This window comes from Neomonachus schauinslandi, chromosome 13 (genome assembly GCF_002201575.2).
Source record: "Neomonachus schauinslandi chromosome 13, ASM220157v2, whole genome shotgun sequence".
NCBI lineage: Eukaryota > Metazoa > Chordata > Mammalia > Carnivora > Phocidae > Neomonachus > Neomonachus schauinslandi.
The window spans coordinates 89,438,273-89,456,555 of NC_058415.1; the positions used below are offsets into that span (position 1 = coordinate 89,438,273).

At 43.2% G+C, this 18,283-nt stretch overlaps 1 protein-coding gene across 1 annotated transcript in view; it reads right to left on the reverse strand.

Annotated features, from left to right (window-relative positions):
* Positions 1-859: 859 nt before the first annotated feature.
* SETX (senataxin) overlaps positions 860-18,283 on the reverse strand; it is a 61,464-nt gene continuing 44,040 nt past the window's right edge. The window contains exons 12-16 of the mRNA XM_021691273.2: positions 15,955-16,142; positions 14,838-14,930; positions 8,805-8,903; positions 7,042-7,129; positions 860-3,173 (exon numbers count right to left, since the gene is read on the reverse strand). Of these exons, the coding sequence (XP_021546948.1) occupies positions 2,427-3,173; positions 7,042-7,129; positions 8,805-8,903; positions 14,838-14,930; positions 15,955-16,142 (1,215 nt within the window). The 3' untranslated portion in view covers positions 860-2,426. The remainder of the gene's footprint in view (positions 3,174-7,041; positions 7,130-8,804; positions 8,904-14,837; positions 14,931-15,954; positions 16,143-18,283) is intronic.

Consider the following 18,283-nt stretch of genomic DNA (forward strand, 5'->3'; position numbering starts at 1 on the left):
CAGCCGTATTCCTCACTCTGCAAGATTAACTCCCACTCACCAACACTGCTGGGACAGCCACATCGAGAAGGGCCCCATTTACACATAGGAAATGCTTTATACCAACTTTTTTTTACCAAGTGGAACAACAAACAGTTTCAAATGCAGTGTCAGGTGGCCTGCGTTCACAGGGAGAGGTCAGCAGGACACAGGCTCGGATGGGGAGCGTGGGCAACCAGCGGCCGGACAGGGCGTATGAGGACACACGTCACGCTCATCGGAAGCCCACGGTCCGGGCGTGGCAGCGAAGTCCGCGGCCTGGGAACAGGAACCCTTTCTTTTTTTTTTTTTTTAAGATTTTATTTATTTGCGAGAGAGACAATGAGAGACAGAGAGCATGAGAGGGAGGAGGGTCAGAGGGAGAAGCAGACTCCCCGCCGAGCGGGGAGCCCGATGCGGGACTCGATCCCGGGACTCCAGGATCATGACCTGAGCCGAAGGCAGTCGCCCAACCAACTGAGCCACCCAGGCGCCCCGGAACCCTTCTTTCTTAGTCCCCGTGCTGCACCAGCAGAGGGAGAAGTTCCTGGCCCCCAACTGTGTCTGTCACGCCTGCTTTCTAAGCCTACAGAGTTTAGGCCCTTTACACGGCTACCGCCAAGAACCTGCTCAAGAAGAGTAGAAGGAAAGTAAACTCAAAGTAACAGCGCCATTTCTTGCCAAAGGCACAAGCAGGAAGCTTACAGAGCCCCTGACCCGGACAGGGTGGGGCTCGCCCTGCACCTTCTCACACTGCCGGCCGAGGACCCATGCCCTACCCGCACGCAGGGAGCAGGCCGACCGTGGGGCCAGAGGGTGTGCTCCCTGAGGGCCGGGGGTGTCCGCTCGACGTCAGCAGACCCCCGCTGGGGTGATGTGAGAAATGAAGAAGCAGAATGTCTAAACTTTTGGCAATCAAACATTTAAAGCTTTTAATAACCAGCTTCAGTAGAATTTTCTGACACGAAGCCCTCTTTGCTTAAAAAGCAGATGGCAAAATTTCAAACGGTGCACAGTCATCTTCAAAGGGAGGCCCTCACCAAGTTAGCCAACGGGCTGCCCAGCATTCCCTACAAACCACTAGTTCTGATAGGTGCAAACTGTTGATACCATATATTCTCATGTCTGTGAGTTTGGAAAACTGGACTTTGCAATGAGCGGCCCCCCCCACCCCCCCGGTGCAGGTACTCAAACATCCCCTCCCCACGGCACCCCAAACCACAGTACAACCCCCTCTAACCAGATGACCCTACAAAAGTGGCATCTTTTCAGGAGTTAACACAGTCTCCAAAGATCACAGGAAACCTGTCAACTCTCCTCCTGGGTCTCAACTTCCAACGTCTGCACTTCCCTTCAGCCTTCTCTTCTGAAAGGGTGTTTCTTTCCCGCCTACAGTATTCTATCTGGCTGGCCCTCCTGGATCCCAAGCTGCCAGGTCGGTGACCCGAGGTCCCTGGGTAGACATCTAACATGCAGCTCCCCAGGCTCCCCCAGAGCAATCTGGTTGGATTCTCCCGGCTACCTGCCGGCTTTCACGCACAGGGGTCCCCACGCTGCTCCAGCCCCGGCAACCGTGGGACCTGTCACCCACCAGTTACGGGACACTCACAATATGCTGGGGGCATCTGAATGGTAGGTCAAGAATTATTCTTCTGTTTCATCTTTGTCTATCTCAAGGGGAACACGAATTTTAGCTAGAAACCCTGTGCTTCCTGAAATAGGAGGCTGGACTCATCAGAGCAGTGCAATATCCTGCACCAAGGAGCCTCATCTGAAAACGTCCAACAGCAGCAGAACTTTACTGAACAGGACTCGGCTGCCCGAAGTTTCCCCCAGGAGACTCCACTTGTTTTCTTAAATAGAACTAGAGCCGTCTGACCCACCGGCATGAACCCTGCCTCCCAGAATACCTGGGCTGCTGAACAGGTCTTGCCGGAACAACATCTGAAAGGGCCTGCCCTCCTCCTCCCACCTTTTTGGTTTTGTTTTTTAAGTATAAAGTTTGTTCTGCTGAAAATGACTAACATTTTAAGTAGGGGAAAGAAAAGCGGTCTACTAGATTACATTTTAAAACGATTTTGTTATTTGCTATACAAATATACATTTCAACTTCTACAACACCTGCCTCAGTCTGACCCTTTATCTCAGAAGGACAGGAGCTCAACATTCTAAGTCTCCGACTTCAAGGACAGTATTACAGACACACAAAGGCCCTTGAAAGCTTTTACAACTGACAAAAAAACTGTGGAAGATGACCAAGAGGCTCAGGTGTTAGGATACATTTTCCATGTTTTCCAACAGCAAACTCCTTTAAGGAAAAAAAATGATCTTATCTGGACAGTCCCACTAGCTGGTCATCTTAAGTTTGCAACGATGCTGTGGCTGACAGTCTGTGCCATGTGGCTTCACTATAAAAGCCTTCTTTTCTTTGAGCTGCAGTCCTCCTTCTCCAGTCCCCTCTTGTCCCAGCCAGGGCTCCTCTTCGAGTAGTGGCTCTCCGGGCTCCACCTGTCCTGGTCGCCCTCACTGAAAGCCCGGGTCTCTCTTCTATGGTTGAGCCCTCCTTCCCAGTCACATCTTCTTTTACTTGTGGAGACATCAGTCCCAGCAGCTGGAGGTTCACACTGCGCGTGAGGTTTGTAGTTGTTCAGAGCGGTTCCTCTGGCAGTGGACTGCTGTGCGCTACCCAGATCCTGGTGACTCCCAGGGAAGCCTGGCTCGCCCGAGGGAGGTGTCGCTCCGGGATGCTGGGGGCTCAAGGGCTGCGGATCCCTTAGGCACACCCCTTTGGCTTCGGGGTCTAGGCCCATCCTCCTAAGCAGTCGTGGGTCCCGAAGCCGGTCCTGAAGGAGAGGCCTTTCAGGGTCCTTTGTCGTGACAGTACCAGAAGATTCCTTGGAGTCAGGGGGCGTGTGATATAGGGAAGAAGTGAAAGATGTCTTGGCAAATTCACTGTCGAGCTTGTTGCTGGGCAAGCCGCCCTGGGGTCTGGACGCCTCTGGGGCTACGGCAGGAGGGTGAGTCAGACTTCTCTGCAGCACGGGCTTGAGCTTCAGAATCTTCGCTGCGTCGTGCCTATAGTTTTTGTCGCACGTCTTGATAATGGCACCCCGCTTCTGTGCATCCTGAATCAGGTGATTCCAGTGCTGATTTTCCTTGAAACAGAGAAGGGAAAAACAATTACACCCCCAAAACACTCATACGCTTGGGAAGCATGAAGTTTCTGCTTCCGTTTCTGAATAATAATAAATACACTTCACGAACAGATTCTCAAGAATCCATTAAAGGAAAAATAAGTTCAAATACGGAATTATGAAGCCACGTTACCAGAAAAGAGCACCAGTCACTGCCTGTGAGAAAGAACTTCCACCATTTTACCCTGTGGCTCATGCTGTGTGGGAAGCAAAGCTTCTGCAGACCGGACCAGCTGTCTACAGCCACGAGTAGCTACTTACATTTCAATTAGTTAAAGTTAAGTAAAATAAAAAGTTCTGTTCCACAGCTGCACCAGCCACATTTCAAGTGCTCAGGGGCCACACGTGCCTAGTGGTTAGTGTGCTGGATGGTGCACAGAACAGCTCTGTCATCCCAGAAAGTTCCCTTGGACACTTGATCTAGAGTCTTGCCTATCTCTCGAAAGGCTAACATTCTGGAGCAGGAAGGCTTGGTTTCAGAGAGCCCTAAATTTTGGGTGTGTGTGACTATTCTAGAAAGAGGCTCATAGCCTTCACTGAATTCCCAAAGGCCTCCCAGACTCCAAAGGGCTAAACTGTCTTAATCCACTGAGACAACTATTCCACAGATTTTTCCCACTGTCTGTCTCTTTTCTGGAGGAACTTAAGTTACGAAAGCAAACCTAAGGAGAAGGAAACCCCACCTGCACGCATCTCTCCTCTCTTCCCATTTGACTTTCCTCAGCAATAAACTACCACTTTACAACCATCAGAACGTGGGCCTCTTTAGAAAGAAGAGTGAGCGTGAGAGGAGAAAATCCAAAGCCTAAAGAAAGAGGAGACAGCTGCCCTCACGTGGCCTCCTGCCCTATTCAAAAAACTGGGTGAGGGCAGCAGTATTTACTTGCTGCATGACCGTGGTCAAGTCAACCTCTCTGAGCCTATTTCCTCATCTGTAAAATGGGCATAATGTTTTATTTAATGGATTCTAAAATGCACATTGATTTCACATTTAACATTTCTTAATTTGGGGCACCTCCTGGCCAGGTAGCAGTTTCCGAGTACCTAATCCTGGAGGAATTCATGGTTAGGCAACCACAACCCCTTGACTTTCAGTTAATAAACTATTTAAAAAAAGACTGAATCCCAGCTCTTGTCTGAAAACCTATCCACAGATACCTTCTGACGAGACAAGACAGTACCAGCACTAACGCCTGGGCGAATGGAGACTGGGAGCTGGAAGAGAACCCTGGAGACCCTGGTGGGGTACCCTTAGGAAATGTGCAGTCCCCAAACCGCTGACTGCACAGGGAACAGTCTGTGGCAGAAACAAGGACGTGTGTGAGTGGGACCTGGGGAATGATTCTGTAGTGCTAGACTCGGAAAGTGAAGTCCTTCCAGGAACATCGCAGCCTATCCATTTTGTATTTTCTCTTTTATGTATGAACAAGGGTGATAGAAGTCTGTCTTGTCGAAACAAGCCTAAAAGAGTTCTTTTAATAAATATAAAAATTCTACGTGAAAATAGTGTCACAGTTTAATAGTAGTACATAAAATAATGATTCCTATCGTAATGGCTTCTTGGATTGGACGAACTGGGACTGTGTGAAGGCTGAAGGCTCATGCACAACGCGCACGCCCAGGGCCAGCATGCACCAGACAGGCCCGCGCGAGCACTACTGGGCCCAGGGCCTGGACCTCCTTCTCACTCTGGAGCGCTCCCGAGCATCTCACCCTGAGGCTCAAACACAGATGTAACGTGAAGCAGATGGCCTCGCTGCTATTTTTGCCAAGTCTATGGCACCTCAACTTGGTATTTAATCCGATCCTAGGATCACAAAAACAGTTTTGAGAAGGAGCTATTACTCTTGGTTTCTCAGAGGAAACCAAGTACCTTCACCATCGATTCCGTTTCCATAAGGGAAATTGGGCTAAGAATTAAAAAAAAAAAAAAGGAAAAAAGCCCCAAGGACCACAGTTTTCCTATTCTGGTCTTTCTGTGCCACTGGTTTCCAAGAGTGCAGACACCCCAGCTCCCCCCCACGTGCTCCAGGGGCTCCCCCGCCCCGCTCCGTCCCGCAGTCACCACTCATCCATGCCCAGGCGCTCCAGGGGGTGCACCGCCACCGCCAAGGCGCATGCAGATCCCCGGGTGCCACAGAGAGGGGGCAGTAAAACTGGGGGTGCCCAGCAAGCCTCCTTCAATCAGGGCGTCGCTAGGAGACACATAGCTCTAATACACTTTTTACCTTTCAGGTTAAAACATTACCAAAATTCAACCGTGTAAAAAGGATAATTCTAACAGGTTAATCAACTGATAAGAAATCATTTTTTAACACTTAGATCCTAATGGTACCAGGAAAAACAATTCTATAAAAAAATCTTTTAAAAAATTTTAAGAAATAATAATAAAAAAAATCTTTTCTTCTGAGGTAAGTACAGATTCACAGGAAGTTGCAGAAAAAGTACAGAGAAGTTCCGTGCACCCTTCACATAGTTTCCCCAGGTAGTTATAAAAATACTTTTTAAACTTTCAATTTATATGTAAATTTTTGTGGCAGAGAAATGTAACAGTATGAGATAACAGAAAGGCTTTTAATTATAAAAATATATATCCCCCCTGAATTTTATCCCAAACAAGTACAAGTGGAAATTCAATTTCAAAGAGCAGAAAGAATCATACTGCTATCTGTTCCAATGGATTCATTTAAGAGTGATGTAAAGAGGGCGCCTGGGTGGCTCAGTTGGTTAAGCAACTGCCTTCGGCTCAGGTCATGATCCTGGAGTCCCGGGATCGAGTCCCGCATCGGGCTCCCTGCTCAGCAAGGAGTCTGCTTCTCCCTCTGACCCTCCCCCCCTCATGCTCTATCTCATTCTCTCTCTCAAATAAATAAATAAAATCTTAAAAAAAAAAAAAGTGATGTAAAGATTTTTAATAGTTTTATTTTACAATGCCAATATTTATAATATATTCAAAAGCAAAATCTTAAGCAATACTTAAACTTACCATAACAAATTTTCAATATCAACTTAAAAACAGGTGGTATGCAGCTTTTAAAAATTCCTTCAAGGGGGCACACAAATAACAGAAGTTGAAGACCACAGATGTAGGGAAGAACTGAATGGGTAAGACTGTATTTGAATGCCCTCTGGTGGTACTAACCAGAAAATGGGAAAAATACTGAAAAAAATCTAATGAGTTAGCCTCTCCCCTAACATAACCACTGACTTTGGGAAACACAAAAATGAGAAGAATTCGAAGTTGTGACCCCCTGAAGGGGCAAGCAGCAAACACCTGTGTTAGCCAGCTGACATCACCGACGGAGGCCACACTCTGCCTACCACGGATGTAAACCCGCCCCGTCTCCTAGAGGAGCTCTGACACGGCCTCCCCCACCCAAGTGACACAGGGTGAGCAGTACGCTCCCCATGCCAAAACAGAAAAGAAGATCCAAGCTTCCTCTTGCAAACTCCCTCGAGCTGGCGTTAAGCTGGGCCAATAACAGCCACAGTAGCTGAGTGCGTGCTAAGTGCCAACAACTGTTCTAGCACCTTAGATGTATGGATGGATTTATAGATCTCAACAGTCCTATGATGGAGACATAATTTTTTTTTCATTATGGATACTGTGGATACTTGGGCCTTGGACTGGGAAAGGGTTAGCAGTTTACATCTATAGAAGTTCCCAGACAGAAGTTGCTGAAGGACAGGACAACCAGGGGGAAGAAGCTCATTATTTTGTCACCCTGCAATCAATTCCATTTTGATGGAAAATAAAAACAAAACCTCAACCGAGTATCAGTCACAATGGGCAAACTTTGGAGCACTCTGGTCCTGAGAATGCACCTACCATGAGGGTCCTTAAATGTCCGAGGATGAAGAGGCTGTACTTGGCTCGTGTGATGGTGACGTTCAGTCTCTGCAAACTTGCCAGAAATCTAAGCAATAAAAACAAAGTTACTTCCATCTTTTTTTTTTTTTTTTAAAGATTTTATTTATTTATTTGTCAGAGAGAGAGACAGAACACAAGCAGGGGGAGAGGCAGGCAGAGGGAGAAGCAGGCTCCCTGCTGAGCAAGGAGCCCGATGTGGGACTCGATCCCAGGACCCTGGGATCATGACCTGAGCCGAAGGCAGCCGCTTAACCGACTGAGCCACCCAGGCGTCCCACAAAGTTACTTCCTTCTGCAGAACAACTTAGCATAAGTGCAGGTGACACAGAGACAGTGCTTCAGAGAGCTTTCCCTGTGCTCCTTCTCCTTAAGATTTTATTTATTTATTTATTGACAGAGAGAGAATGAGAGAGAAAGCACATGAGAATGGGGAGGGTCAGAGGGAGAAGCAGACTCCCTGCCGAGCAGGGAGCCCAATGCGGGACTCGATCCAGGGACTCCAGGATCATGACCTGAGCCGAAGGCAGTTGCTTAACCAACTGAGCCACCCAGGCGCCCATCCTTCTCCTTCTTTAATGGTACATCATTTTCTCCCTCTTCCCAACACAGGGTCCCCAGCAAAGAAGCAATTCCCATTAAAACCTGGAAACAAAAGGCCTGGAGCTTTTCTTGAAAGTGATGCATCTGTCTGTCAATCTCCTATTTGGACTTGGAAAAGATACTGGGAATTTTAACAGTGTCATTTTTTTTTTTTCTTAAAGATTTTATTTATTTGACAGTGAGAGAGAGAGCACCAGCAGGGGGAGGGGCAGAGGGAGAAGCAGACTCCCCGCTGAGCAGGGAGCCCTATCCGATGTGGGGCTTGATCCCAGGACCCTGGGATCATGACCTGAGCTGAAGGCACATGCCTAACCGACTGAGCCACCCAGGCGCCCCTTAACAGTATCATCCGTAAAGCTTTGGACACATCCTAAAAACACGCTACTAGATCAGTTATTCTTAGTATATCGGAGATCAGTAAAATGTTGTGGAGCCAGAGGAGAAGCACACACATATCAGACAAAAGTACCAACACATCTGAGGAGAGCTCAGCAATAACAGAACTGCTGTATGAAGAAGGTGGCCTTTCTGCTTCACAGGATGCCCCAGAGATACCAATGTCTTCACTTGTCCATGCAGACTCTCTCCAAACAGGGAACAGGTAACTCATGTTACTATTTTCTTTAAGAGCAAGGAAACTCATTTATAATCTGTAAATTTCACCTGCTCCTCAAGAGCAGGAAAAGGCAGCCACACAAGAGTCTCAGGGCTCTGAGACTCAGGGGAGTTTTCTGTCACTCATTACAATGTCCTTGGCATCTTTAGTGAGTAAACTGACAGGAGTTAAGGTTTACAAACTTAGCAAAGCACAAAAACACAGAGAAGATGAAAAGCCACTCTATGACAGATCGTGGAGAGGACAGGCCCCCTGCAAACTACCCCCGAGCCAAGAGTTAGGTTACTCTTAGGAGGTCAAAGAACAGACTGCCCCTGGACGTGGGTGATAGACAAGGTCCAAGAGAAGCAGACGTGACAGTGGATCAACTTTACAAGTGAAAAAGGAAACTTTCATGAAGTGACACAAGTTTTTATAAAGGAAAATACCGCAAATAATGATATTCTCCAACAGTGATCAAAAACAGATCGAGATTACAGACAAGTAAAAAGCCAGTGACACTCACCCAATTGAGCCCTGCATGGTATTTGCTCTGACGCACGTAACAATAACGCAATCTTTCTGCCGGCCCTGGAACCCATCCACGGTATCTACTTCTGCTGGCCTATTTACAAAAGACAAATATGTTTACTGAAAAACGTTAAGATAATTATTAAATATGCATATTTATACAGTAGCATTTTTTCAGCTTTTGTCATGGTATCTTTTATCAATATATAATTCATGTAACATAAAATTCACCACTTTAAAGTATAGCATTCTGTGGTTTTTAGTATATTCACTATGTTGTACAACCATCACCACTATGTACTTTCACATTTCCTTCATTCGTGCCTATTAGCAATTAATCTCGATTTTTCCCTCTTTCCAGGCCTGGCAACCACGAATTTACTTTCTGTCTGGAAATTTTATTTATAAATGGAACCATAACATATGTGGCCTTTCCTGCTTGGCTTCTTTCACTTAGAACATGTTCAAGGTTCATCCCTGCTGTAGCATGTAACGGTACTGCACTCCTTTTAGGACTGAATATTTGGTTGTACAGATACGCCATGGTTTATTTATCCATTTACAATTGATGGGACATCTGGGTTGTTTTCCCTTTTTGACCATTATGAACAATGCTGCTATCAACATTCACTTACGAGCTCTTGTGCTAACATTTTTTCAATTCTTTCAGGTATTTATCTAGGAGTGAGATTTCTGGGTCATACAGGAATTCTACGCTTCACTTTTTTTGAGAGAGAGAAAGCACAAATGTGAATGTTGGGAGAGTGGGAGGGGGAGAGAAAAGAATCCCAAACCGGCTCCATGCCCAGCAGGGAGCCCAACATGGGCTTGATCCCACGACCCTGAGATCACGGCCAGGCCCGAGCTGAAATCAAGAGGACACTTGACTGACAGAGTCACCCAGGTGCCCCTATGCTTCACTTTTTGAGGAACTGCTAAACTGTTCTCCACAGTGATCTACCATTTCACATTCTCACCAGCAATGCACAAGGGTTCCAATTTCTCAACATCCTTGCCCAAACTTGTTATTGTCTGTTTTTTTATGAGTCATTTAGATGGGTGACATGGGGTCTCACTGTGGTTTTGATTTGCATCTCCCTAATGACAAATGATGTGGAACATCTTTTCATGTGCTTGTGGACCATTTGTTTACAACCTACTTTTGAGAAATGCTATTTGAATCCTTTGCCCATTAAAAAAATTAGATTAACTTTTTATTTTTGAGTTGTGGGAGTTCTTTATATAATTCAGATACATGATTTGCAAGTACAGATTTCCCTTGACTTAGGATGGGTTACATCCCAATAAACCCATCGTAAGTTAAAAATACCCCAAGTTGAAAATGTAATTTACTACACTTAACCTACCGAACACTGTAGCTTAGCCTGGCCTACCTCGGACATTAGCCTACAGTTGGGCAAAGTCATCTAACACAAAGCCTATTTTATAATAAAGCGTTGGCTATCTCACGTAATTTACTGACCACTGCTCCAGGATAGGTACAGGATGGCTGCCAGTGGCCGCGGGACTGCCTGTGAGCTGCGCCCACTGCTGCCCAGCACCGCGAGGATTGTGCTGCGCATCACCAGCTGGGGAAAAGATCCAGATTCAAAATTTGAAGTATAGCTTCTACTGAATGTGTACTGCTTTCCCACCATCATAAAGTTGGAAAATTCTAAGTCAAACCATGGTAAATCAGGAACTATCCGTATATTTTCCCATTCTGGGGGCCGTCTTCTCCCTTTTTAAATGGTGTACTTTGACACACAAAGGTTTCTAAATTTTTAATTATGAAGCCCAATTTATCTATTTTTACTTTGGTAACTTGTGCATGGGTGTCATGCTGAAAAACTGTTGTCTAATCTGAAGTCACATAGATTTATACCTTTATTTCAAGTTTTATAATTTTATCGCTTAGATTCAGTGCTCTAATCCACTTTAAGTTCATTATACTGTATGGTGTGAGACAAGAGTCAAAATTCATTTTCATAGTGCCTGGGTAGCTCAGCCAGTTAAGCTTCGGACTCTTGATTTGGCTCAGGTCATGATCTCAGGGTGATGAGAAGGGAGCCCCGTGTCTGGTTCTGTGCTGGGCGTGGAGCCTGCTTAAGATTCTCCTTTTCCCTCTCCTTCTGCCCCTCCCTCCCACTTGCTCCTTATTTAAAAAAAAAAAAAAATACATTCTCTTGCGTGTGGAGATCTAGTTGGCCCAGCACCATTTATAAAAAGGCTATTATTTCCCCACTGAATGACGTTGGCACCCTTGTTGAAAAGCAACTGGTCATAAATGAGCGGGTTCATTTCTGAACTCCCAATTCTATTCTACTGGTTTCTATGTCTATCCTTAGGACAGTACCAGTCCTGATAACCAGCTCTGCAGTAAGTTTGGAAATAGTAAAGTGTGAACCCTCCAACATTTAGTGTTCTTTTTCAAGATATTTCCACGTGAATTTTAGGTTAAGCTTGTCCGTTTCTGTCAAACAGGCAGCTGGATTCTGCTAGAGACAACACTGAAATCTGTAGATCAATCACTCTGGGGAGTGCTGCCCCCTTAACAGCACGAAGTCTTCCAATCCACGGACACAGACTATCTTTCCATTTATCTTGGTATTCTTTAACTTCCTTCAACAACGTTTTGTACTTTTTGATGTGTAAGTTTTATACGTCTTTACTACATTCGTTCCTAAGTATTTTGTTCTTTTTGATGCCATTATAAACAATTGTTTTTTAAATTTCCTTTTCAGATTGCTAGTTGCTGCTGTATACAAATACAACTAATTTCTGTATACTGATCTTGCATCCTACAAGTTGGCTGAACTCATTAGAATGAATGTTATGTGGTTTTTGATATATAAGGTCCTGCCAACTATGAAAAAGGATAGTTTTACTTCTTTTATAATATGGATGCCTTTAATTTCTTTTCTTGCTCAATAATCCTGCTCAGAACCTCTAATACAGTGCTGCACAGAAGTGGTGAGGGCAGGCGTCCTTCCTGATCCTGGGGGGACAGCACTCAGTCTCACCATCAAATATGATGTTAGCTGTGGGTTTTTCATAGATGCCTTTTATTAGGTTGAGGAAGTTCCTTTCTATTCCTAGTCTATTGAATGTTTTTATCCTGAAAGGGTGTTGGATTTAGTCAAATGCTCTTTCTATATCTACTCAGATGATCATGTGGGTTTTCTCCCATTATTCTATTAATATGTTGTGTCATGTTGATTTTTGTATATTGAACCAACCTTACATTCCTGAGATAATTCCACTATGGTCTTGGTGTATAATCCTTTTAATATGCTGAATTCAGTTCCCATTATTTTGTTGAGGATTTTTACATCCATATTCATAAGGGATACTGGCCTGTAGTTTCTCTCTTCTTGTGATGTCTTTCCGTGGCTCTGGTAAGGTAATTTTGGCCTCATAAAAGGAGTTAGAAAGTCTTCCCTCCTCTTCTATGTTTTGGAAGAGTTTGAGAAGGATTGGTATTAATTCTGATCTTACTGTTTGATAGAATTCACCAGTGAAGCCTGGTCCTGGGTTTTCCTTTGTTGGAAAGTGTTTGATTACTAACTCCGTCTCTTTACTTTTTACAGGTCTGTTCAAATTTTCTTATTTTTTTCTAGAGCCAATTTTGGTAGCTTGTGTGTTCCTAGGTTAAGAAATGTTTGAATTAATGGATTTCCGATAATTAATCTTTAATTTTATTGTTGAGGTAAGAAGGAGACAAAAACATGATCTTCACCCTGTACATAAAGGCATGAAAAGGATTAAATACTTTATTCTAAGTGAAAGTGTTACTTCGTGAATCTTACTAGAATGAGAATTCAGATTAACAAGTCATAGAAGTAAAGGAAGAGGACTGGAGGGTTTCTCAGTGGGTTCCACTGACAATGGTGGTGAGGACATCCCGATCAGCAGGAGGTACTCTGTCTATGGCTGGTCTGCGGGGCCGGGAGTCTGAGCGTTCCCTACCCAGCATGACCGAAGCCCTGAGTCTCCTCCTGCTATATTATCACGGCCTAAGGCCATTTCCTAGAGTTAGGTTTCCTTTTATCCCCTCTTTCTTCTTTTTAATTCAACAGAAAAACTGGAAATATCTGTAAAAATATAGATGCCTCACCCTTTTCTATCAAATTCTTTGTCCAAATCCTTCTGAATCATCGTCTTCTGAGCCTTGTAATGGGTTATTATGCCAATGTTCCGGAAAGTAACATCCCTTCTTTTGTCTTTAATAAGTTTAATTATTTCCATTACCAGTTTTATTTCTTGAACATTTACATATGAGCTAAATAAGATGAAAAAAACAAAACAAAACACATCAAAACTAATAGCAGTCCAACTGCTAGCTTCAGTCCTACTTTGTTTTCCGTTACAGTGAAGGGCAGGCAGGTATGTTTTACCTTTATTCAGTCATCAGCGGCTCAAAGAAGCTGTTATAATGACTATTAATATTGCATACTTGAAGACCTATAACCACCCAGTGAAACAGGAAGTTGTAAGAAAGAAAAGACTCTGAAGTCAACTGAAGTTTACTCACCGGTATCTTCATTTGTTGTAACAGGGATAGCAACAGTCAGAACAAAAGTATTCATAATAACGAAGATATGAATAATAAATAGTGAACACTAAGAATTTGCTATCTTCCACACACTGAAAAAAGTGCTTTATCATATTATCTTTCTTAATTCCCCACGCTGGCTGGGCACCACACGGCGAGGGGATGCCATCCACACAGACTAAATGTGATGTAGCCCCCAGAGGTGAACAACATGGAATCCTGCAGCAGGCCTGCATCCTCACTGGCCTCTTCCTGCACTCCCAACTCACCTCCCAAACTACACGCACCCCTTCATTACTGTTCTAGCAGCAACATGCGCTGCACCTGAGGCCACCTTAGCGGTCTCAATTTAAGGGCCTTTAATACCCACAATCTTAACTTCTGACTTACTCGACAGAAAACCCCATTAGCCAGCTCTCTCTTCCATCACTGAAGTCTAATTTACTTTCCTCGGTCACCTCTCAGGTCAACACTCTTCTGTGACCTTCACCCCCAACAATGCTTATGGCCAACTGCTTCTCTGTAGCCCTAAGTTCTTCACTCAGTGTCCTGTCCCCCACCTCAGTAGCTCAACTAATACCTAATCCTTACTGAGGACGCCACCTGCTCTACAGCGCTCTCAGGGACGCAGAGGTGGTATGTGTACTCTCCCCGTACTCCATGCTAGGCCCTGTGCTAACAAACACAGCCTACAGACCACTACCCCTCTATTTTCTCACAAGACGCCCTAACTCCTTAGAAGTTTCTCCTACTGGGCGCCTGGGTGGCTCAGATGGTTAAGCATCTGCCTTCGGCTCAGGTCATGATCCCAGGGTCCTGGGATCGAGTCCCGCATCGGGTTCCCTGCTCCTTGGGAGCCTGCTTCTCCCTCTGCCTCTCTCTCTCTCTGTCTCTCATGAATAAATAAAGAAAATCTTAAAAAAAAAAAAAAAAAAAAAAGAAGTTTCTCCTACTTAGCAGTCACCACTCCTTTTCAATCCTTCACAGACCACATTAATACGTTCCCTTATACACAATCCCAGACATCAGGTACTGTCCACCCTCTGTCTCCTACCTTAATTCAAACGGGTCTATACTGATCCTCACACCGCTTAACCCAGCTGGAATAAGTAATTACCCTGGCGATTACCCAGTTGTGTCTGTCTCTCCTCTTAGATCACAAGAGCCATCCATGCACTGGGGCCATGTCTGTCTTACAACAGCTGTGATCTTATTAGCATGTATTTACTCAAGTGCTTACCATGGGGATTACCATCCCCATTACACAATTAAGAAGAACTAAAAGGCCGAAACGTATAGAGAAAGATATTAGTAATTTATGATAATAAAGGAAAAGCTAGTAGCCTAGCTCCAGAAAAATGCCTGTGCCCTGGCACTAAGCAAAGAGATGTATGGAAAATGTTTTCCATGTAAATATGAACAAAAATAACAGCTCTGGGACCATCCCTGGGGATTGAAGAGAGGAGAACATACTCATTATCCCGTCTTTCTGAACCGTCTCCGACATCAAACACCAGGTAAGGTTGAAATGGCCAGTCTGATGAACACCGATTGGTTTCAGTCTGTCTACAAAAAAGCAACCACCATTCAGAATACAAGTTATAAGAAAATATTTTATTTTTATTACTATTTTTTGTTAGGGAGGGAACTAAGGATAAGAAATACCTTATTTTATCAAAACGTGTTTTAGTGAAAGGTAAAAAACAGATTTTATTTCTGTTCTAGGCTAGGGAGAGTGATCTGTGCAATTAAAGATAACTGCAATTGAAAAGTCACTCCTAATATAGTAAGTGAAAAAAGCAAGCCAGAGAATACAGACAGTCCCCGACTTTGGATGGTTCAACTTAAAATTTTTTGACTTAACTCTGGTGCAAAAGCAATACATTTTGGTGGAAACTGTACTTGGAATTTTGAATTTGGATCTTGTCCAGGGCTAGCAACATGCAGTACAATCCTCTCACGAGACGCTGGGCAGCACTGAGGAGCTACTCCCAGTTAGCCCCGCAGTCATGAGGGTAACCAACTTCTACGCTGACAACCATTCTGTTTGTAACTATCAGTACAGTATTTGATAAATTACACGAGATATCCAACACTTTATTATAAAATAGGCTTTGTGTTAATGATTTTTGCCTAACTGTAGGCTAATGTAAGTGTTCTGAGTATGTTTCAGTAGGCCAGGCTAAGCCATGTTTGGTAGGTAGGTTTGATTTATGATACGTTTATTGGGACGTAACTCCATCATAAGTCAAAGATCTGTACTATGCTGAGTATGGTGTGATTCTTTTTTTCAAAAATTTAAAAAGTAAAAAAGTAAAAAAAGATATGTATAGTGTAAGGACTAGAAATAGATATACCAAGATGTTACCAGTGATTATTTCTGGGTAGCATAAATAAGGGCAATCTTCCCCCCTTCTTTTTTATCTGCATTTGCTAAAATCAACATGGCTTTTGTAATTAGAAAAAATTATTAAACCTCTGATTTATGCTTTTTATGATGACTTAAGAACACAGTAAAATAGCTATTCTTCCTAAGCAGCTAAGCCCACAAATAAAAATAAGCTAATATAAGCAATGAATGGGAACTCACCTATTTGTTTTCAAGTTTCTGTTATAAACATAATTAGAGGGGAAGAGACATATGTCTGGGTGCATCCTGTACTGAACAGTAAGCTGTAAAATAGGCAGCCTGCCAATCATATTGTGCTCCACATTGTCTTCCAGCAGCTTGTAGAAGCGCGCCATCATTGACTGGTCATAGCCATATTCCTGTGCTTTCTGGAAAGGGCGAGAACAACAATTTCCAAGCATTTGTTTATACTTTTCCCACTATTGTAAAAACAGCAACTGAGCTCTAATATGTAAGCGGCATAAGATGGCCAACAACCACAGATTCAGAGAAAGATGTTTCTGACTCCAGGCCTTGAAAAATGATGTAGCTTGACTATAAAAGTTTATTTAGAAAACCCACATACTGCTTATGAAAAGGATGTGATCTGGGGCACCTGGCTGGCTCAGTCGGTAGAGCATGCGACCCTTGATCTCAGGGTTGTGAGTTCAAGCCCCATGTTGGGTGTGGAGCCTACTTAGTTAAAAAAAAGAAAAAAAAAGGAAAAGATGTGATCTTGTAATGGCCATACCCTAAAGCTATTTTGATGCTAACAGAGATCACCTGAAAGAATCAATAATAAAAGAAACAAAGAATTGCAACACAGATTTTAACAATTATATCTAAGGTATTCTCTCACAGATGGAAATATTGGTTGTCATTGTACACAAGCCTTTTAAAGACCAATCTCATCCATCCAGCATACACTGAGAGCACCTAAAAGTTGGAGTGCTAAGACTGTTAAGTGAATTAGATCAAGTGCCACAGAATTTGTATTCCAGTGGAGGAGAAAGACAAGTGACAATAATTACTAAGTTGATTTCATAAACCTATTGATGAGTTAAGACCTGAAAAATTAGTGACCTAAAAGATAAATGAAGAGAATAGTTCTAATGTTATTGTAGCTGTGCCGTGGGATATACTTTTCGATGTCAACATCATACAAATATTCAATAAGTATTGTGTCTTAAATCATCTAGAAGCAAATGTGCACTTAAGAATGCACTAAGACAATGGATATGGGATCTTCACACGTGATGCTGAAGACGTGTGTGCGAAGTTCGAAAAACCTGTTTCACAGATTAGGAGAGTAGTGGGGGGGGAAGGCATTACTTCCTAAATCATAGGTTATTTCTATATGTGATTTTGAATAAGTCTGTGTAACTAAATAAAATATTAGTAGTAGACATTCAACAATTTTATCTACATCCCCAGAAATTGATCTATTCACAAGTTAGCCAAACCTATTTTGAAAAAGAAAAAGGTAACAACAGTTCCACTTGCAGAAAAAGACTGAGTCTACCCTACAGAATGATGTGGATTTCTACGTTCTGACATGGAAGGATATTCCTGATCCATTTACAGACCGGAAAAAAAGACAACTTGGCACAGAATGCTTCTGCCCCCTTTAAAGCAAACTCTATACACATACAACCACCACACACAAACCTTATAGCCACCTAACATACCATATCCTAGCGACTTATGTACTGTCTGTTACCCCCTACATGCAAGCTCCAAAAGGGCAGGGACTTTTGTCTGTTTTCTTCACTGTTTTAACACCAGTACCTGAAACAGTGCCTGAATTAGGCTGGCACTCAATGAATACTGATGGAAAGAAATGAATAAACGAACACACAAATGCCCTGCAAAATCTGTTAAAATACTCACTAAACTGTTCCCAGTAATTCTTCTTAGAAACAGGTGGATAGAAAAGCTGAGAAAATTAACTTTGTAATTATCTTCTAAATTTTTCTCAATAAGCCCATATTATTTCTGTAATAATAATAAGTCCAAGCAGATTTTTCTCATTTTTGCTGCTTTTATCAATCACCAAAGTAAGCAGTAAAGTTGGGGCCCATCAACAATCCCTTTTCACTACATGCTGAGTCCCTTCAAGAAGTTAAATCAGTAAATTTGCGAGATACCATGTTATTTAAAAGAAATGCAATACAAAGTCGGTTCTTCATTATTCTCCATGAACAGAATCACCCGCAGCTTTTCCTACGGACACAGGTTTTCACTCAGAGATCTCAGGTGTGCTTCTAGGCTAACACCATAGTGTGATCATGCACGTGCTCAGATGTCAAAGAACCGCACTATCATTTTCAATAATTCCGAAGTCAAAACACAGTAATGACAACAAAAACCACTTGTTTTCATTCCACAACTGAACAGAAATGCTTTGGAATGATCTGTTCTCTGGGGTTATTTATGCAACCACTCCTCTGTACAAACAATCTTTGTATTAGTGAAATATACAACTATTAATTAAATTCAAAGCCATGGTCTACACCTATTCAGATTACCC